At 41.8% G+C, this 21,717-nt stretch overlaps 1 protein-coding gene across 10 annotated transcripts in view; it reads right to left on the reverse strand.

Moving 5' to 3' along the window:
- Nucleotides 1–5,068: 5,068 nt before the first annotated feature.
- Nucleotides 5,069–21,717, reverse strand: part of MGA (MAX dimerization protein MGA) — a 64,441-nt gene continuing 47,792 nt past the window's right edge. For 6 of the 10 annotated variants that reach the window (XM_049825198.1, XM_049825194.1, XM_049825195.1 and 3 more), the window contains 8 exons: nt 18,112–18,236; nt 16,663–16,714; nt 14,786–14,971; nt 13,966–14,077; nt 12,172–12,405; nt 10,909–11,085; nt 10,328–10,480; nt 5,069–9,297 (listed from right to left, as the gene is read on the reverse strand). In XM_049825198.1, coding sequence (XP_049681155.1) covers nt 7,997–9,297; nt 10,328–10,480; nt 10,909–11,085; nt 12,172–12,405; nt 13,966–14,077; nt 14,786–14,971; nt 16,663–16,714; nt 18,112–18,236 — 2,340 coding nt within the window. In that variant the 3' untranslated portion in view covers nt 5,069–7,996. Of the gene's footprint in view, nt 9,298–10,327; nt 10,481–10,908; nt 11,086–12,171; nt 12,406–13,965; nt 14,078–14,785; nt 14,972–16,662; nt 16,715–18,111; nt 18,237–21,717 lie in introns of those variants that run through there. The other 4 variants (XM_049825199.1, XM_049825200.1, XM_049825203.1 and 1 more) reach the window with 4 other exon arrangements.

A 21,717-nucleotide genomic window follows, 5' to 3' on the forward strand; every position in this document is an offset into this window, starting at 1 on the left:
CTGAGCTCCTTTTCCTTATGTAGAGGATGGGGACTCAGAGGTCCAGGCCCGAGCGGGCAGAAGGACTGGTGGAAGAAGGGGAGAAAGAGGAGCGACTGCCTGCCAGGCCAGGAGCAGCTTGTGCAGCTCCAACAAGGCGGTCTGGCGCACAGGGCACCGCCGACGCAGCGAGGGACGGGTGGTGCAAGAGCTGGCAGCAACTTCCCCAGTTGCTTCTGCCAAACTACTCCGTCACCTCCAGCACAGACCCACCCTTCTCCTCTTACTGCTGCAGGAAATCCTGGCCAAGCGTTAAACTGGAGGCTACAGCGGCACGTGCTGCTTCAACAGCCGTTCTCAGTCCTTCGGAGGAACAACGGTGTGCTGTCCTAAAAACACCTGTAAAGCTGTTACTGTCCTGCTACTGGACTTCTTGTGTAATCAGAACAAGCAAGTAGCTACAAATCAAACAAGTCTCGATCATATTTTCACGCTGCAGAAGGTCCAGGGGAAGGGTGGGGGTCATCAGTCGCCCAGTCCCCATGGGCTGAAAACACATTGTGCTAGTCCTGAAAGCAGTAAGCTTTTGTCATGCATTCATCCTCCCATTTAGTTTTTTTATGTAGATTGGATCCAGCGCAGTTTAAAAACTCTGGCCTCTTTTTAAGACTGATTGGTGATAACACTGGGGTTATTTTACATTTTTTTTTCTAATAACAATCACAGATGACTGGATCCCAAAGCCTGGGGATCCAAAGTCTGTTTTCCAGGTCCTTTGGCACCTCAGCAGCGTGAAGTATTTTATATCTCTGCAAGGCTCAGGAGCCTCAGCTGCAATCGGAGCCCGTTGCTAACGTAAGCTGCGCAGACCCACACCAGCCTGCAGACCTTGCCCAAAAGCTTTGTGCCTGTACCCCAGGCACAAACAGGGGCTGAGCCGCACACCTCGTGGTTTTCACTGCGTGGCCGCAGCCCTGCCGCAACATGCCCCGGGTTTGGCCAGAGAGGAACAGCTCAGGAGGAGCCCAGGAGCCAGGCAAGTTGCTTCATACAGCTGTTTTCCAAGGAGTTAAATCACAACTGAAAGCCACTAAAAATGGCATAGGGCTTATGTTTGTGGATCTTTTTTTAGCTGCTATCTAATTGCCTGGTTTTAGCCCGCAAGGCACAGCACGCTGCGGCGCTTGCGAGGGGCACCCCTTCGTGTCGGACGGGGGAACTACAGGGGGCCCGAGGCCAGTGGGGAGGCTGGAGCCCTGCCACCCACCAGAGAGATGAAAGGAAGTCAAAAACCACGCAGAAAAGCCGAAAAGCCCGTCTGCTCCTCTTCGGAGCTGGTCCCAGCTGGCTGGCGCAGGAGAGAGCGAACCCTGCTCTTGCAGCGCCGCAGCCCTCCCGCTTACACCCACGTACCCTCTGACTGCGGCCAGACAGGCACGGCTGCCCTTACTGACCACTGACCCCCACTTCGCCGGGGCGGTGTCGATACACCCCCCCCTTCACGTCCACATCTCACGCAGGCAGGGATCCTGGTCCAGCTGGCTGCCACCCTCACGGCGAGTGCGAGAGCGGAGGAAGGCAGTCTGCAAAGACGGCTTGTTAGAAAGTCGCCTCTGGGTTTGAGTCACTCAGCTTTGATTTCCAGCATCTGCTTGTCACCGGAGGAGAGCCAGGGCTAGCAGCTGTAACCTCGAGGAACTAGTCCTGTACACAGACAGTTCTACAAAAAAACAGGTAAACAGTCCTACAAAAACCAGGGAACCCTCACGAGAGCAAGCTGAACCAGGTTAAGTGAACACCGTTAAAGCAAGGCGAGGTCTTAACTTGTGCTTTGTATCACAGGAATCCTGCTGCCAGCAAGGGGCTGTTAGAGCTGAAACGGGGCCAGGTAGAGGCGTTCACATACCCACTAATGTGGGTCAGATGCTCCGGACAGGTGGGGTGGATGTCAGTGGATTACTGACGGACATAACCACAGGTCCCGGAGGCCTCGCTGGCCTAGGGACACGCTCGTGCTGATGAGCGTGCTGGAGGTTGCACGGCTGCAAACCTGGGGCAAAGGGCTTTCCAGTAGCTTGAAATGCTGCACAGGCTGCGAGGCCCAGGTGGCTGGTGAGAAGGACGGCATGCTGCTTTCCGCTTTGTCAGAAAAGACTACTAGACAAGTGGACACTCCAAGTCTTTCTAGGGGTAGAAGAGGGGGGACCTCCAAAAGAGCCGTCACCCATCATGGGCATCCAACTCCCAAGAGTCCCAAGACAGACAAACAACGGTGCCAGCTGAGGCAACACAGGATTCAAACGCACAGGAATAACTGAGTATACAGTGGTGTAACGACACCTTCTTGAGCTGTAGCAGCAGTTAAAAGGACAAACAAATGATGCACAGAGCTTAAGCGATCACAGATAGTGCCACAATTCCTCCACTACCATGATCTCTGCGGTGGGTTGACCCTGGCTGGACACCAGATGCCCACCAAAGCTGCTCAATTGCTCCCCCTCCTCAGCTGGACAGGGGAGAGTAAATATAATGAAAGGCTTGTGGGTCACGGTAAGGACAGGGAGAGATCACTCACCAGTTACCATCGCAGGCAAAACAGACTTGATGTCGGGAAAATTAATTTATTACCAATTGACCAGAGTAGGGTAATGAGAAACAAAACCAAATCTTAAAACACTTACCCCCCACCCCTCCCTTCTTCCTATGCACAGCTTCACTCCTGATTTTCTCTCCCTGCTCCCACCCCAGCAGCACAGGGGGACGGGGAATGGGGGTTGGGGTCAGTTCGTCACACCTTGTCTCTGCCGCTCCTTCCTCCTCAGGGGCAGGACTCCTCACTCTTCCCCTGCTCCAGCGTGGGGTCCCTCCCATGGGAGACAGTCCTTCACAGACTGCTCCAGCGTGGGTCCCCCACAGGGTCACAAGTCCTGCCAAAAAATCTGCTCTGTGGGCTCCTCTCCACAGATCCGCAGGTCCTGCCAGGAGTCTGCTCCAGCACGGGCTTCCCATGGGGTCACAGCCTCCTTTGGGCGTGGGGTCTTCCATGGGCTGCAGGTGGATACCTGCTCCACCGTGGACCTCCCTGGGCTGCAGGGGGACAGCCTGCCTCACCAGGGTCTTCCCCATGGGCTGCAGGGAAATCTCTGCTCCAACGCATGGAGCTCCTCCTCCCCCTCCTCCTTCACTGACCTGGGGGTCTGCAGGGTTGTTTCTCTCACATCTTCTCACTCCTCTCTCTGGCTGAATTTTCTGTGCTGCAGCATCTTTTTCCCCCTTCTTAAATCCGTTCTCCCAGAGGCACCACCACTGTCACTGATGGGCTCGGCCTTGGGCAGTGGCGAGTCCATCTTGGAGCCGGTTGGCATTGGCTCTGTTGGACATAGGGGAAGCTTCCAGCAGCTTCTCACAGAAGCCACCCCTGTAGCCTCCCCCACTACCAAAACCTTGCTACACAAACCCAATACAACCCCAAATGTCAGTCATTAATTTAGATTCCATTTGTTGCCATTTATGGACATGCTGGTCCTCTGCACATTTTTGGGCTGCATTCATGGACTTAAATCAGTTATTGCAAAGGCTCCCTGCAACTTTTCACAGTCCACTAGTCAACTGAGCTTATTTGTACCATCATCTGTGTTTCCAAGAACACAATGAACACGCTGGAAAATGTATGTCCGCAGCACAGACCATCATGGGATTCTATTGATAGGTTCTTTCCATTGCAAGCCTGACTGGATATACCTTACGCTTATGTTCCTTTCTATTCCAAGAAGGAACTTTACTCAAAATAAGGAGTAATGGGATGTGGCCTTGCTGAAGGGTTTCATCAGAAGTTTTCAGAAATACATTACCCTGACTGTACCACCCACCATTTTTATTGATTCTCTCCTGTGAGAGCTCATCTTCCTCTTAAAAAAAAAAATAAAAAAAAATCTGCGACATCTCTTCTCCAGTCCATCACTTACCCTCATGCATAATTGTTCTCTTCGTTGTATTTTCTTGTCTCAGGTCTGTAAGTCAAACGTGCTTATTTGTAGATGTTTACTATTAAAAAACAAAACAAAACAAAAAACAAGACAAAAACCATTTAGCAAGTGTGTTATCTTCCATTTAATGGATATGGAAGCAATAGACGGTCACTTGTTACAGGCATTTTATCTATTTCTTCTGAAAAAGCATCTCCTCGGACACTTCACTTGGAGACAGATCTTCCAACTTGTTCCCATAAAGACAGCTGTGTTGTACAACTTCTCTAAAGGACACAGATACAAAGGATTAACCTAAGTTTGGAGTTGGGGAAGGGAGACTGGGGAGTGATTTTATGTGGACTTTATCTTCAACTCTTGGTGGTTTTTTTTTAGTTTTTGTGCCATGACTAAATGTTAACACCATTGGCTTCCTGCTTCAGATGTGACTGGTGAAAATAAAGCCCCTTCAGTAGCTTTTCTGCATTTACCAAGTCAAAATCCCTTTTTACAACCAATGACATTTCCTGCATACTGCTCAAGACTAAAGAGAGAAATCTCCTCCGAGTTGTCCAACTACTTGAACCAAAACCCAGATGTTTGTGTTGCCAAAACTTCTGCCCCAGAGCATATGTGTGTGTCATCTGCTCAGGTCCAATGCTACCTGTCACCAACAGCACGCCACCACGTCATTTCTGCTCCCTCTCCCTCCCTGTAATAAACTTTCAAAGCCAGTTTCTAGTCGACCTCGATTGGTTTATTTTAGTTTTACACTTTGTCCCTCACATACAGTTATTTAAGAGTCCTGTACTGTTAGATTTCTACAAAAATATCAATTTTTCAAAAGCAGAAAAGAGGGAAAGATATATTTTAATATATAAAAGGAAAAAAGCTAAATCTGACATTTCATTATATTCTTAAAAACATTCCAGTCTATTTACAGATGTGTAAAAAACCAAAATCTCCAGGTCTCTTGGTCTAGTAAGAACGTGCGCCTTGCAGGGGCTTCCTTTGTTCTCCCAACTCTAAAATCTTTTCATTACATGTCATATTCTTTCATTATTGCCTCAAAAGACAGCATATATCATTTTTAAAAGGTTTGTTCCAAACCCATGGGAGCTTGAGGGAAGAGCAAAAAAAAAAAAAAGTCAGCATTTAAATTCATAGCAAAATACTAAGCTGCAGACATGAGACGGTGGAACAAGGAGAGCAAAAACTAAGAGCATTTCAAACATGCTTTGTTGCCTGGTAGAACCCATCATAGATCCTTCTTGGAACTGCACCAACTACCACTTTTTGCAGCCAAATTTGGGGTCTGTTCTTAGTTAATTTAGTAATCATGTTCAGGAACCAAAAATTTTTGCTGTCATCTTTACACAGTACATTTTTATTGCAGTAAAATTTCTTACTGCCCAGTGCCAAACAGTAAATACATCCAGGCATTTTCCATTACCTTGATAATGGACAAAACATCCTCAAAAGTACAGCATTTATTTTAGATAATATTTGAATGGTTTTCATGTTACAGCTTTCTGTCCCACATAAGTGTGCAAAGCACACATACTTTTAAAAAGTATTCAGATATGATTCTCACACAATTCTGCAATTAAAATTAGCCATGTGGAACAATGAAAGGATGGGGTGCAGAAAGAAAGGTCAGTGATGAATTTGAAAGGAATCGCAGCACAGTTCTGGTTGCTGGTTCACGCATAGGAGGAATGAAATCTATTGGCAAAACAAACTGCCACAGGTAAAAAAAGAAGCAACTTCAGGCTGTTAGAAATGCTCAGAACCAGATTCCCAGGTAAATAAATTTAAGTCTGATGTAGTGCTGCTAAACTACTTTAGTTACTCCAGATTTCCACTGGTTTAAAATAAGTTTAAAATTGTTTAATAAATAAGCAACCTATGCCTAAATACTTATTCATACTGTAAATTCCCTTTTCTAAGGCATTCAGTGACTACTGTAAGACCCTGCATGACTCTCATTCTGACCTATACTCTCTTTTCCAAATCACTAATACAGGACTTGTATCAAATATTAAAATAGTAAATATGCAAAAGGCAATAAAGAGTTATAGGTAACTGCTTTAAAACACACCATTTAGAATGGCCAGATGAAGAACCTTTTTTATGTAGGCTCTGGAGTAACTTCACACATACCAAGCTTGAAGGGTTTCTCTCCTCTGCAGCATAATATAAAATCATAAAAAAGACAAGGAAACACCCAAGGTACGTGTATCCCATGGTGGATCTAACCTAGACGCAGATCCAGAAGATGCAGCTTACTGAACAGGGCGTACGGTCGTGCTGTGCATAAACACTGCTCCCTAACTGTGGAAGAACATCACTCTTGACACCTGCACAACCTCAGTGCTGGAAAGATCAAATTCCTGCATTACTGCATCACCAAAGATGGGGAATTTCAGGGTGGGGGGAAATCCCAGCTGCTGTTACTGGAACAGTAAGACAGGGGATTACATTCCTAAACATAAAGCAAAATGCACCATCAAATTCTGTAGCATTTTCCTGGCAACGTTTTTTACCTTTTCGGAGCAGTTAAGAAGCCCCTCAAGCGCACCATAACTCATATTTACAAACTTGATAGGAAAAGATTGTGTATACACTCATTAACAAATCATCTCTCCTAGGCTGAAAATTTCATTTGTCAGGAAAACTATGAAAACAAAAATTGTGTACAAAAATATAAATATCTTTACAGTCTCTGTAGGCCCTTCACATCCAACAGCTGAACAGCGAAGAGTATCTACAGGTTATTGAGTAAGCAGTGGCAGAGAAGAATAAAAAATACATCTTGTGATTCAATACTGCCCTATTTCCCTGGTAATGAGCATTTTTGTTGACTTTTTTTTTTGCTATACACAGCTTGTGCAAATGCAGTGAGAAACCTCTGAGTACCTTTCCTGAATTTAGAAAGAAATTGAAGGTTTGGAAAGATATACACATATTTTCATATACACATTCACATATACACCTCGCTCATTTATGCTAGGCTACAACAGTCCTGAAAGCGTTCTGTAGTTTTTATGAAACGACACTTCCTATTAACATTCCTAGCCACCAAATACATCTTGAAGAACGACAAGAGGAAAGAAAACAAGAACTGGGAAAACACTCAAGCTACTTCAGCAAAGTATTTAAAGACGTAGCAATAGCGTGCCCAAATTTCTTTCTACTCTCTGTAAATTTCCTTCCAGATGCCCTAAGCATCAAAGGAGGGAGCATTTGTATAGGGGCAGGAGGCAAAAGTGAGGGGGTGTTTTTAGTAGTTTTATTGAAATTAACATACTGTCCTACTTCTAATTACACTGGGAAATATAATTTTCTTCCCCAGGTATTGAGAGTTATAGATGTTTATTAAAATCTTCTGTGCATAAGCTCCTAAAAAGAGTTTCTGCCAGAGAACTATCTAGCACCAAAGAACAAAAACTTTTCACTTCAGCCCTCTGCGCAGTCTCAGATTTCCTTTCAGCTGCTCTAGGTAACAAGTCTGAGAGTAACCGCAATCTCATTTCTGCACATTCATCATATTCTGCAAACATTAAAACCAGCAAATGTGAACAATCCCATTTCTGCATAGGTAATTCGCCTGGTACAAAAACAAGCAATCTATATTTTTTTCCCCCAACAACACAGCTGTCTCCCTACTGGGGGGGGTGGTGGTGGTGTGTCGTGGGTGGGGGGAAGAAATCTCTTTCAATAGCCTAGGTTTCTCAGTCCTTTGACAAACTACTTCTGTGAAGGACCCAATTTTGGAAGGATACCATGTGCCCAGCAATGGTTATAGATCATCTTCCTTGTTTTGTGAAAGGGAAGGAGAACACCCGGAATACAACAGTGAGGTAAAAATATCTCAACATGCTTAAAGGTTCGTAGCACTTATTTCTCAATTTGGGGCCTGCCCTCAGATGAACAGAGTGCTGATGCCATACAGAAAACGAATGTTGCAGACAAGGGAGGTTGCCGAACTCTGACGCTGGTTCACACTGCTCCACATCTCCATTCCAGTCTCTAATAAAAAATATATGCATTTATTTGCCTGCTGAATTTGAAGGCAAGGTCCCAGTGGTATTCAATTTCGTAACCACAGGTGCTAAAGTGGGCATCACTTTGTTATCCTGTCCTTCTTGAACAGTTGCAGGTAATGAAGTTTTTACCCCACTGGGTGCCAGTTTTGCAACTATAGGTGCCAATAAGGGCATCACTTTATTACTCTGCCCTTCTGAGTCCACTGGCAGACTTGCCACTTTTAAGCCAAGTGGTGCCAGCTTGGGCATGGGCCTCCACAAAGTGTCCACATTACTAGCTTCTGGATTAGTTTTCATCTGCAAAACTGGTGGAGTCACATTAGTGGTCTCTGCCAAGGTTGTTACAGTTTTGCCATTCCCACCACTGGTTCCGGACAGATTGGGAAGTGGATCCTTCATTTCGGCACCTATTACTATCTTTAAAACATCTGCTTCTGATGAAGGCTCGCCAGAGTTCTTGTCCCCATCAGTAAGGTCATCATCTTCCAGGTGCAGCAGGAGAGGGCTTATAGAGCCACCCCCTCCTCGAACTTCAGAAAGGTCCTTAAAACTGCCTCCCAAATGGCCAAACTGGAAGGAAGACCCATCTGCGGCGGCGAGATCACTGGCTGTTCCCCGACGAGCTTCTGCATCTTCACGAGAGAAATCTGAGTTGAGAGTGCTGGGTAGTTCTGACATAGCTGAAGCATCATCGTTCAATTGCTGATTGAGGAAGGCAATCTCATTGAGCAGTGAAGTGAGGGTTTCATCAGTGTCATCGCTCTCCTCAATGCTGCTCAGTAACTCACTTGCATCCAGTTCTGCTTCCTCCATTGCAGACGCTACTTTCCTCAATTCCATTTCTATCCTGGAATCTTTGATCTGCAGCTTGCGGAATGGCAATTCTTTAGATTTTAATCTTTCCCCTGCAGGATCACCGTCTTTCCTCCTGGCTTGGCTTCCTACGAACTCACCCATGCACAGCTTTTTGCTAAAGGACTCCGGAGGTTCCTTTGTACACGATACGTTCCGGAGCTGCGAAAAGCCATCTTTATTTTCAAAGAAAACTTTTGTGGGACCTGTGGTGTTTCTTCCATCTCCGCCACTGTCTCCAGGACATGGTTTGGCTTTTTCTTCTGAAAGGATGCTATCGCTCTTCCTACTTTCAAGGGGTGCTACAACCAAGGATTTCTCAGAAGCCTGAGTACCCGCAGCTGTTGTTACATTAGAATTTTTGTTTCTGTTCAGGTTGAGACTCATGCTTCCCTCAGCAGCCAGTGATGTTACATTAACAATCTTTGGCATCATGAATGAATCTTCGCTTTCTGCAAAACCAAACAAAGCAGCATCCATCAGGATCCATGCTAACTGCAAGGTAATTCCTAATTAAATATAATTTGCTCACTTTCAGGTCTTCCTCAAGTAAGCTGCTATTTACAATTTAAACTGCTTACACAGTTTTGGTCAAGTGAAGCCTTAAAACACTAATAGCTTAACTTTCAACTTGGAGAACAAGAGCAAGCTTCACATCTATTATCCCAGAACCACTTACCCAGTCCCTTCCTTTAGCAGGCTGGCACAAATGTAACTGTAATGCTTACAATTCTGATGGTGATGCACAAGGAAAATAGAATGACAATTTTCTCTCTTACTGTTTTTTCATGCTTTACTTCTATGCTCACAGTTTGCAATACTGGTTTTGTGCATAACAGACAGAGGCATTTCAGGGACTGAGCGATTACTTTTTGCCTCCAAGCAGTTTCCTATTTATAGCACTCAGATTTTTCCCAGCCCCAAACCTTAAGTGAACTTTACTTTTTCATTATGACCAAATGACAACAACGAAGCAGAGAGTGAGTGGCTTGCTTTTAACACAACAGACAGCAAGCAGCAGACTATTGGCAGGAACCACCCCATGCCTAGACCCAATGTACAGTACTCAGTCTTGAAAAACATCTCTCCAACCAGCAGCAGAGCTGGCAGGGTTATGGGAAAGGGCTGTGCCACGGTAAGAGCCTGGACGTAACAGGCAAAGATTTTCAACAGCCCCACCACCACTTTGCACTGCAGCTTCCCCAGTAGGATGCATTACACCACAGACACACTCCAGTTTCCACTTACTCTGATTTTGCTGAGGGCAAAGAGGCTCAGTGAGGTGATGGAAAGTTAAAAAGCTCTCATCTGCAATTCCCTAGAGGCCCCTCTAAACTGTTCAGAACATTTAATAATGATTTTCTTTGAATACCCAGACGATAATACCTATCATTACTTCCCAGAGACAAAACAATTTACCTTCATTTTTGCAAGGATATGCTTTGCATGCAAGCAAAAAGATCCATAAAAAACAGAGCCTACCTGAACGGGGCTCTGTAGCTGATACTACTGTTGAGGGCGCTGGGTTTCCAGCAACAGTTGACAGTGTAATGGGAATGGCAGAGTTAGTAAGGATTCCTTTTACTTGGACAGGAACTGTTGATCCTGGCAGCTGAATCATCACAGAAGCAATACCTTATGCAAGAAAAGGGGAAGGGGGTGTCAGGTGGAAACAAGAGTCTTTCAGATGGTCAGTTAAGCCTGGAAAATAAGAGCCTTGTACTTCTAGGCAAGACTTTACACTGTAATACCATTCTGCAAGTGGTAAAAAACAGAAATATAGATTGGTTAGGTGATTAAGAAATCTTCCCTATGTTTCCCTAATTTGGGAATAGCGAAAATTTAACAGATTTTACTTAACTGTTGATAAACTGATAGTTTTGAGTTAATTATATCAAATCTCTCTTATCAGAGTCAGGTTCTACCTCAGTCAGTTAAGTTGTAAAAAAAACCCCCGAAAAATTAAAGGAAAAATTAAATAATATGTTACTTTGTAAACTGCTATGCACATCTATGAACAGCATTATACTGATTTTCATTAACATGTTCTCACATGATCATACCTGGCTGTGCCGTCATGGCAGTACTGACAGCTCGAGGCTTTAATTCAGCTTGCAATAGTGTGGAAGGAACAGCTGCTACCTGCCCTGGTACCAGCGGGCTCTTCAATGTAAGCACTTGCCCCTGTGGAGTCATCACTAGGCTTGCAGCAGTTAGTGTAAGAGAGGATGAGGTATCCTCTGTAAAAAAGAAATATATGAATCAGTAATTTATTCTGGCATGGCACCCCTGATGGCAAACGATATCCTGCGATCCAGGGTTAAGTACAGTTGTGCAAGGAACTCCAAATAGAAGGTTTACAAACCCTAGATTAGAAAGCTGCTACAGAAGCTATGCAGGCTCCAGGAATATCAACTACACAGCTAGAGCCAGTCTGTACTATCTCTTTGTGCAGTGTAACAACCCTAGCTCTCCAGAGCGGCATCCTGATGACATATCAGAGCAGTCTTGCTGAAAGTACAAAAGGGATCTGTTCAGTCCAAAGAAAGAAAGGAAGTTCTCTCACTACAACAATTCTGATGCCAAACTTCCCCAGGACTGGACAAAAATGAGGCTTGGGAAACCAGAATGATAGGTTGTTTATAAAAGCCCAAGACCACTTCAAGTAAGGCCTATTTATTATTACCAAAATAAGAAATATCACCAGATCCCTATAGAGTATTACAGTGGTGCTACCGTGGAAGTTTGGATTTCTGCCATTCTTTGGTTCCTTCCTATATTTATGGTGTGGAAGTCTCCATAAATGCCTAATACTTCTCCATAAGTGCTCAGCTCCAAAGAAATTCTCAAGTGTCTGACAATTCTGTCATTTAATTTAAGAGCGAGTCTTACACCACCTTGAGAGCTAGCTTGTTTGGGGAGGGATGTTTTAAAAACTGAATCTGTTCTAGCAACTCCAGTATTCTGGGGGTTGAGCTTCAGGTTTTGAGTCAGCAGCAGAAGAACCACCACCTTTGACTCTCAGAAATTACTGCAGGATTGCAATGAAACTCCATGAGAGCAAAGGACAGCTTAATAGCAATTACTTCCCACCATTCTGAAACTCAAAAGTCACGTTCATCTGAAGACCTTGGTAGTGCTGGTCTCGTCCTTACTGAAAACAAATGGTTTCTACACCTATTGGATGGACACTTCTGGTCCTATACTCAGTTCTGCTTCAAGAATGAAGTTGAGTGCATAAGTAGGCTAGCATTTTGCCCTCCCATGGGGTGCTGCTCCAATGTCTGTCTCCCCTTTATGCGAAATGTTTATTGCTTTTAGCCCACCTGTGGCACGGACTCCTTTTCTAGCGAGTATCAATGGCTTCCCTCTTCTATTTGTCATAGTCATTTGGGCTGGCTCTCTGGAAGGAGCAGAAGATCCTTCTTGCTGTGTGCTAGCAGTTGAGGTTACAACAGATTCCTCTGGCTCAGGTTGTTTCTTTTTTTTTTGTGCTTCTACTGCTTTTTGTTTGGCATAAATATATTCCAGCTTCTTCAGGACAACCTCTTCTGTCTTCCCTAAAGAAAAATTATCAGAGAGTCAACCTATCTGTAAACTCTTTACAAAACTAAAAAGCTGAAGACAGAACTAAAAATCTATTAAGCTGACACCATTCAAACTACTATACAATAGATAACCACCACCCCCACCAAGTAAATAGCATTCTTAATAACAGGGAAGTCATTACCTATTTATTCCAAGTTTGGGGTTTTTTTTCCGTCAGAAACAACCATACATTTTAGAATTTATCTGCAAGTTTGATGAGCAGAAATCAGCTTGGACAAGCACTAGGTTCTTGCTGAACAAGTACCATTTGAAAATATCCACAGCTGTGAAAAAACCCTCACATCTCGTAATGATAAAGGTATGACTACCAGACAAAATGTTACCCTTACCTGGTATGAAGTTTCTTGGACTAATGGACCCTGTTACTCTCACACAACATTTAGAGGTAAACTCACATAGAGTTTACCATTGACATGAAAATTGTAACCTTGAACAAACACAAAGATTTTACAAATAATTTGTTTTCTGCAGATGCACACAATTTAATATGATCAAAGTTGAAATAACTATACTGGCTTGTTTCCTGCTTAGTATTTATGTTCTAACATCATGGTCTATCTTTAATTCAGTCTATATTTAACTAACTCTCCTGAGGGAGGATTTTTTCCTCATCAGTTTTGAGGTACTTCACTAGGAATGCAAATGATCAGAAAACTACTTAGTGAAGTTATTTGCTTTCATTCCCTGCCCCAAAATCCCATCATACGTTTCTGGACTAAGATGAGGGTTCACTAAAACACTTTTAAGTTTTAATATTTTTTTTACCAAGTACCTCAAATATATATGACCTGATTGACATAAATACACAAGATTTAAGTATCCTTCATTTCTATTTTACAGGTAGTCTCCTGTTTTTATTCCCAGACAGTAAGAAGATTACAAGAATAATTTAATGTTTTGCTTGTTTGCACACATTTTTGCATTGGCTGAATATGAGTCACAGCTTTCCTACACCTCCAAATAAGACAGAAAGACACAATAAATACAACACAGTTTGTGTCTTGAAACGCCTAGATGAGTAGCAGCTAAGCATATACTGAAATTTTGTTCTATGGACAGAGCTGCCTTCTTCTAGACACTAGTTCTCAGAAAAGCACTACAAGGATAGTTATTTGCAAAGTTGACCAAAGGAGTCACAGGTTTTGGTATTGATCAAAGACAGCTGTGTACACTTGTGAAGCACTAAGCAGAAAAGCCTTTTCAGCAAGTGACCAACAACAGAATGAAATTACTTCCCCCCCCACTAAAGCATACCCAATGCACAGGAACCCAAGCCTGTGTGGCTTGCAGCACAGAGATCATTCTACACTTCCTTAGGCATAAAGGAAAACAAAAGCAGTTCTTATCAGCATGATGAGTGTATCACTGAGTCAGAGCTTGGCATCAAGAGTCTAATTTTTATGTGAACTACTGACTCACCTGGATCCACAGAGGATTACTACACTCCCTCCCATTCTTAAAAGCCTTTTCTTTCATTATTCCAACTAGTCCATACCCAAGAACAGTCTCACCTGAAAGCGTGGATACTTTTCGAATCAAAACATCTTGTTTGCGTGTCAGTAAGTTCTTCTGTCCAATAAGTTTATCTGCCTGATCAGTCAATCCTTGGATTTCTTCATAGGCCTAGAAGAGTGTCAGGGAACTGATTTATAAACAAATGATACACAAAATAATAAAATAATTTTCCCTCCCAGAAACCTTTACAGAATTTAGACATCTTCATCATCTTGAGAAACTAGGACTCAGAGAAAGCATGTGCAGTACAATGTAACGCCAGCTTCTCCTAAATGCAAGCTGTAAAGTGATAAACATCTCATTTGTCCTTCCTCCAAAGTGCAGCTATTTTAAAGAAAACCCCCAACTTTTATCCCACAATTTCAAGGTACAGATGATAAGCATAATTATGTATCTACAACTTATGTTTTGTTTCCTGTCATTTACATCTTTACAATTAAGTTTTTTAATGTCAGTACACTACTTAATGAAATGCTGTCTTCCCATACATTAAAAGAAGTCAGTCTTCAATGTATTTCAAATTGCCTGATGTACACAGTAAACCACTAAGGAATTAACACATAACCTTCCACGGTTAAATTCACAAAGAATACAACAAGGAGAGGGCTAATCTGAAAACATGCATCTGTGTCACCAAGATTAAGCTTTTAGGCATACAGATTCGTTCCGATATTGTTTTATTCTAGAGAGTCCTGTAAAAGTTAACAGAAGTTCTCTATTCACAGTATCGCTGGGACTCACTCAGAGAGTTCATACTAGCTTAATTACTCTGTCCAGATTAAATTATTCTCCTCACTTAAGTTTCAAAATACCTACTTGCTTGAGAATATAGGATTTGGAGACCTTGGGAAGGTTGTGTAACCCCAGAGTTCTCTTCAACTTTTCAAAGAGATCTCTCATTTCATTACGTCGCCGGCGTTCATTTGCTGTGTGTGTCTGGCGGTAATGAGCAAAGGCTTCTGCCTCAGTCTTCAGCTTTCTGTTCCGGAATTGACGTTTCTGCTGGAGAAGTAACCGTATTGACCAGTTTAAATAAAAAAGGTAATGTAATGGCAATGTTCAAAGGCATGCCTGATTTACAAGGTTTCTACAGACACCTGAAGATTTCATGTCATGCTATTCTGCTACTATGTCTTCATGAAAGTTCAGTGTCAGAAGCACACGCAATAAGCATGAAATGCTGACCAACAAGAAATGACCAACATAATCATATCAACCTTAAAGGAGAAGATCATAAGCAGTCCCTTCTATTCATAAGCTTTTTTTTTTTTGCAATACAAGGCTAATTAGGTAAACCACAGGATTACAGCGAGATCACGTTTGAGCCAAATTTTTTTTGTTTGCTTGTCAATAAAGTCTACTAATGAATGAAGCAATCACATCAAATATAGGACACTTGAATTTTTCCCTGGAGTTAAACTAGTTTAATTTCTGTTTTGTTTCATAGGTACCTATGGGTTGGGGCCAAGAGACGTTGTAGGTAAGAATGTGAAAGACGGCATTGAAACTTATCACCCCAGACATCTGCCAAGAAACAGCGTCAGAGACAGGCTCTGATTTTGAATTTGCTTAAGTTTCCAAAAAGGTTGACAGGCAATAAGCATAATTACTAATCTCTACAGATTTGAAAGTTTGTTATTTCATCATTACTCCTACAGGTTTTGTACAATTATGCTATTTATTTCATGATGAAGTAATACTTAAAAAGTAGTATTAACGTGGTTTTTACATCATTTCAGGTCTGCTCCGAACCCCAGTGAATCAGTGGAAAGACTCCTCAGGTCCAGTGATGCTATTTCTGAGCCTGCTGGCCTTAGGAGGAATGTGAAGACTGTCTCCTGAAACCTGGCTCTTGACATCCATTTTTGCCCTCGTAGGCAGACTGAGCACAGTAAGGCTGCAAGTGCATCTGCTCTTGGGTTGGGCATTAGGTTCCTTTCAAGAAAGGGCCTCATGCCGTAACTTCAAGGGCAGAGAGAAGAATGCATGGAGAAGGCGAAGCAGGCAGAGCATCCTGGAACCCATCTCCATCTCAAGCAAAAGCACGCATACCAGTCTGCTCTAATGTATAAGATATTCACCAGGCTCACACCCCACCTCAAAGCCCCACCCCACCCCAGCAGGTAGCTCTACATCTGACAAAGTACACCACAGGTAGTTATCATGGACGGTTAGTGAAACCGGCTTCAAAGCCACCCTAAAATACAGCACAAGCTTCAGAAGGATTGCAATGAGTTTTGGTTTGAAAGGATTCTGCATTATCTTTAACTTGCCTAAATACGTATTCTTTAAACTATTGTTTTCAGAAATCCTTCGCCCAGTGCTGTGCCTATATAATCCTACACAGTCTTCTTTGACAGATGAAAACATTTCTCAGTTGTTAATTATTTTATGTGTGCTGTAAAAATTATTTATGCCAAGAACACAAACCCTAGGCAAATGTACTAATAAGAGGCAGATATTCCTCCCGTACATAAAGCTGAATCTGAAACCCACCAATGCCAGTAGCAGTCCTTTTTCTTTAATGAGATTTTGACTAAGCCCCTTCCCCCCACATACACATCTGGTTTCTTGCATTTAATCATAAATATATGGAAGGTAGATAAATCGCGTTAAGAGTTGCACTTGAGATGAAAGTTTATCTTTAAAATGGAGGTGTGATACCAAAAGGAAAGAGGAGAGCAAACATATACCTTCGTAGGTTTGTCTGATAATTTTTCATCCGAAGAATTACGAGCATGGTATCTGGAAGAAAGGTAAAAAGTTTTTCCCAACACTACTCATCTCATGCACTCTATCCTCATTAACTACATTCCAACAGCCTATAATTGCTCATTTTTATCCCTTGAAATTAACTCTTCCTTCTATAACTACATGAAAGCAGGACACTGTTGAGCTTTCTCAAGAAAGTGAACTCTATCTCCAATGCCATCATCCTGGAAAAAATTGAGCTGTTCTGAATGCTGTGAAATTAACCCATAGTGCAAAAGACAAACTATTTCACTATATGCCAAAGAGAATAAATTCAGCCTCTGACTGTTAGCTACAGAAAGTATTTTTTTTCTATCAAGTTTTGGTTCTTTCTTTTAAAAAACACAGATTCAATACAGAGCAATCCCTCCCCCACCAGGAACAACCAACCAAAATCCTCACATTTATTACTATCCTAATATAAATTAACAGCTTCCTCATATCTCAGAAGCGTCAAGAAAACAAAGAACAATACACATTTGAAAGAATTATTTTTTACAAAACATGACATCTGTTTTTCTCTCTCACTGAAAGATCTTCACAATTTATAGCAAAGTCGCCATCTAAGGATAAAAGTTGAGCTGTATCTTTGAAGGGGGGGGCGGGGGGGAGGGGGGTTGGGGAGGAAAAAAAAAAAAGAAAGAACTATCTGGGAGGTATATATCACCAAACAGGTTTTTTAGTTTCTACAAAATAATTCTTCAAACCAAAAGAACTAAGGATGCAACATTCCCCATTCTTTTGTTTGGTGCAGCTGAGAAATAGCCATGACCACCTTTACATACATCAAGTAAGCCATGTTTTTACTTTGCATTTTGTCATTATAAATGCAAGGGCAACAACAATAACAAAAACAAACAAACAAAAAAACAGAAAAGAAAAAGGAAAAAAAAAAAAAAAAGAAAAGCCAAGCTATCCAACCATGGCAGACTATATGTAAATAAGAAAATACTTTCTTTGCTGGGGCAATGGTCCCAAAGACGAAACATTCATTTACAGGATCAGGGATTAAGCCAATGACTGCTCCTGCCTAAAAATAACAAGTCCACCAGCAAGAATAAACAAAGCTTGCAAAATCATATTTAAAACAAAGAAGACCCTGCTGATATTCAGTTTGCAGGAAGAGAGGCAATTCACTCATAATAATTTTACATTACAAGACACACATCCACATGAACAAATTAATTAGAGTGGAGGGGGAAAAAAAAGGCTAAGCCACCTCAAATCTACTCTTACTTCCGACAGCCCCATCCTCACAGACACTGGGAAGGAAGACCTGACAGAAGCCTTGCTTTATCTTACCATCACATTAAACCTGTTGTTTAATGGGTTCATTCAATGCCAGCTTATCAATAAAATACAAAACTGTAGTGCTCTCCAAGGATGCTTACTTCTGTTTGGAAGGTTGGATATTAGCAGCTGTGGCCTTCAGACGGGCAATGTTAATCTTCTCTGAAAGCTCCTCCACGGTCTCAATGTCCACCTGCTCGTCATCCTCACTGTATTCACACGCATCCTGGAACAGTTTTTGTTTTGTTTTTTAAAATGAGTATCTACTTAGCAATAGAGCTCAGGCCAAAACAGTTTCACTTCTGTCTCAAAAGAGATTACATTATAACATTAAGAACCATTAAAGAATCAACATCTCCAGCTACACTGGCCAATAAACAGTGCTAAGCAGGTGGTTATATTAACCATCACCTCTAGGAATTCCTCTCACTAGCAACTCTGCAAAATGAATTTTGGTAAGGGAAAAATCCATCTCTGTCACTTACGCTTTTACTATGGGTGAGATAAAAAGCTCTCACAGGGCAGGGCTTTCCTGCCTCCATTTTCAAATAAGATTAAACTCCTTTACAACCTACTACTGTAAACTCTTGCTAATTAACATTTTTTTGACACAAGTTGAGATAGTTGTGATCTTGGTAACGGTCTCTCATACCTAAGATCGCAACAGTCAGAACATCATACAACCAGGCTTCTTTTGGTCATACAGTAAACTGCTTACAAGATGAAGAGTATGATTTTGGCTCTTTCCAAAACGCTGCCCAAGAATTATTTTAAATATTTATGACATTCTGAAGAGTACTTTTTCTCCATGCTTGCCTGACCAAGAAAACTTGCTACCATTTGTGAAGACAGAGATAGAGAACAACTGCAGTGCTGTATCAACTACAAGAGTTATGTATCAATCTTGTGGCCATTTGTAGTACCAGGTGATTCCCCCCCGAACAAAACAAGCCTTATTCAACCAATTTTTTGTATTACAGTTTTTATTGAAGTTTTTTATATTATAATCTTTGGTCTGCTTAGAGAATGCAGAACTCTTTCTCCTCCTTAAGTAAGGAAATGTATACTTCCATTCTGTACTCTATTTCACCCAGTTCCCTGAAGTAACCCAATCTTAGTCCTCCTCCTATTCTTCTCTTCTGCCTTTCCTTCCTTCTCTTTGTCCTTCTTTCTTTTTGAGGAGCTGCAATCTCCTTCACTGCACTGAATACTTACCTGAAATTGATGCAAACAGTTAATCACAAAAAACACTAAGTGCAGAACAGGGGAGAAAAAAAAAAGTAATGTGCAATACTGGATCAGTAAGTGGCCTCTAATAAATGCTTTTCATGGTACTGGTTATTTCAAGTTATCTGCAGCTCACACTGCTGTTTTAAGAAACACCGATTAGAAAGGAGAAAGTGTTGCACTTACACAACTGACCACAGATTAGGCTATAAACAGGATTATAATGAAAACAAACACGACCTGCCTACATTACCACACAAGCATAACTAACAAGTGGTTAAGGATACAAATTTCCAATCATCAGTCATGAAACTTACACCTGTGAAATTTGCAGCTATGTTGAAGAGACTCAATTTATAAACAGACAGTAAGTCTTAGCTTGTAATTGTCTTTTTGAGAGAGAAGGAGGATCTCTAATAACCTAATGTTTGATATAGTATTTGGCTTATTCATACTGACTAAACACAACCTTTTCTAAACGAAAAAAAGAAGAAAAACACAACCCTGAAACCCACAACTTGCAGCAGGGCTATCTCAAAGAACAATGTAAAAATTGCCACCTTAGTTACTGATACCACAGTGTGGCCACCATTGTGAATCATGCGGCCACATAAAATTATTAGTATTTTTTAAGCCTTGTGTAATAATACATCACCTCCCATGGCTGTGTGATCAAGGCTACAGAACACTGAAAACAGAATCAGTACGGAAAAATTCAGCAAGTTTGCTCTCCTTTACTGAAGGCTACACTAGGGATATCAACTTTGTAAAGTATAGCAATGTATACTTTGTAGCAATGTGGCCTTTAGTAAAGTATATAGTGAGTGTATACCTATATATATATACGAAAATGGGCATATATACACATAAAAAAGTATGTATATATAGTACATATATTTTAGTGTCTACATACACACACGTATGCAATACTGCCTATAGAATCTTCCAGGTTTTTTAAGAAGAATGAAACCATGCAGCATCCTCCCCTCAGAGTAAAGCCAACTCTCAAGTATTCCCAAGTCTCCCATCACCTTCCATTCTCATCATGAGGGGTCCTACAAATTGTTGGTAGCATAGATTCTGTGTAGAAAGAGGCACAAACTTTTAAACTACTCATTTGCAGAGAAGCTGACACCTCTTCCTGTACTATGAGGTATCGAGATACTACTGCTGAAACAAAGAAAAGTGATGCTCAGGTTATCAGCTATAGCTGCTAGATCTGAACAGAAAAGCATCCTTACTTCTACAAGTTGCTATGCTCACTTCCATGTTATCTACTACGCACACTCCCACGTTACCTACTGTCTCTATGCTTGTAAAGTCACGTCTTTTGAAAGAGAAGAGCACGGAGAGTGACCTTAGATGAGAAATTACTAGCCTTAGAGAACAATCTCACTCTTCCTTTCAAAGATATTTTTAACATGTGCCAACTTTAAAGACACCATTCTTCTCTGCCCAAGAAAGCAGCTCTGATCTCTGGCAAGTTCTGTATTTGGAAAGGAGATAAGTAGGTTATTCTACTATTACTAACTTCTGGGGTTTCTTGCAGCTTTCCTTTGGAGCTGCTATGAATCTCTATTGTGCCATGACAGTTTTTGTCATGAGCATAAAGAGCAGCACAGAGGTAAAACAAATTCTCATCTGACCTTGAAAGTATGGTACTGGCACTGGCAGAAAATTAAGGAAGTACTGTTACTTTCTGTGCATGAAGTCCATAAAATCCTTATTTGTTCCATCTTGTAAATATTCTCCTACAAAGCAAGACTTGGTAGCACTGGGACCAGGTAGAGCACAGAGAAAATGAACTGTCTTTACCAAGAAAGCAGTGCATCACTTTGAACCTGACAGGCTGGTCAGGAGCTACATGACACCACTCTCCCCAACACAGCAGGAGAATGAAAGTCAGGAAACACCACGTCCCTGGGACCTTGGTGCGGTCCAACCAAATACTGCGTGCAGTCAAGATCCAGAACACATATGCAGAGGCTACTGAAATTGTGACTGAGTTAAGACTACATTGCATTTCAGCATAGGTATTTCAACAGCTTTCAAATGCTGCCCGTGAACAGATGCAGCTTTGTTTCATGTCTGTTGAGGTGCTCTACATGCTTACAGAAACTTCAGGAATCCAAGTTCTACTGTATAAATTCTCACTTGAAGAATGTCACTTATGCAAACAGCCAGCAATTTTTCAACAAATCCTCCTCACACTTGCTTTACTTGTTACAGACTTTGTCAAGCTCCAGTTTGAACATGAACAACTTTTTGGATTTTTTTTTTTTTTTTATCAAGTCATTTTGTTCTTAAGACAACAGATGCATCCAAGTTGCCTTTAAGTCAATTCTGTAATTGACACCAAAAAGCACAAGGCCACAAAAAGGCAGGAAAATCAAAAACACAACTGGAGATTTCCAAATTTTCTATAAGTCCTTAATTGCTATGCCAGGGTTCACAGAGTGAACTAGAGGAGGTACTAGAGG

Source organism: Accipiter gentilis, chromosome 22, assembly GCF_929443795.1.
Source record: "Accipiter gentilis chromosome 22, bAccGen1.1, whole genome shotgun sequence".
Classification (NCBI taxonomy): domain Eukaryota; kingdom Metazoa; phylum Chordata; class Aves; order Accipitriformes; family Accipitridae; genus Astur; species Astur gentilis.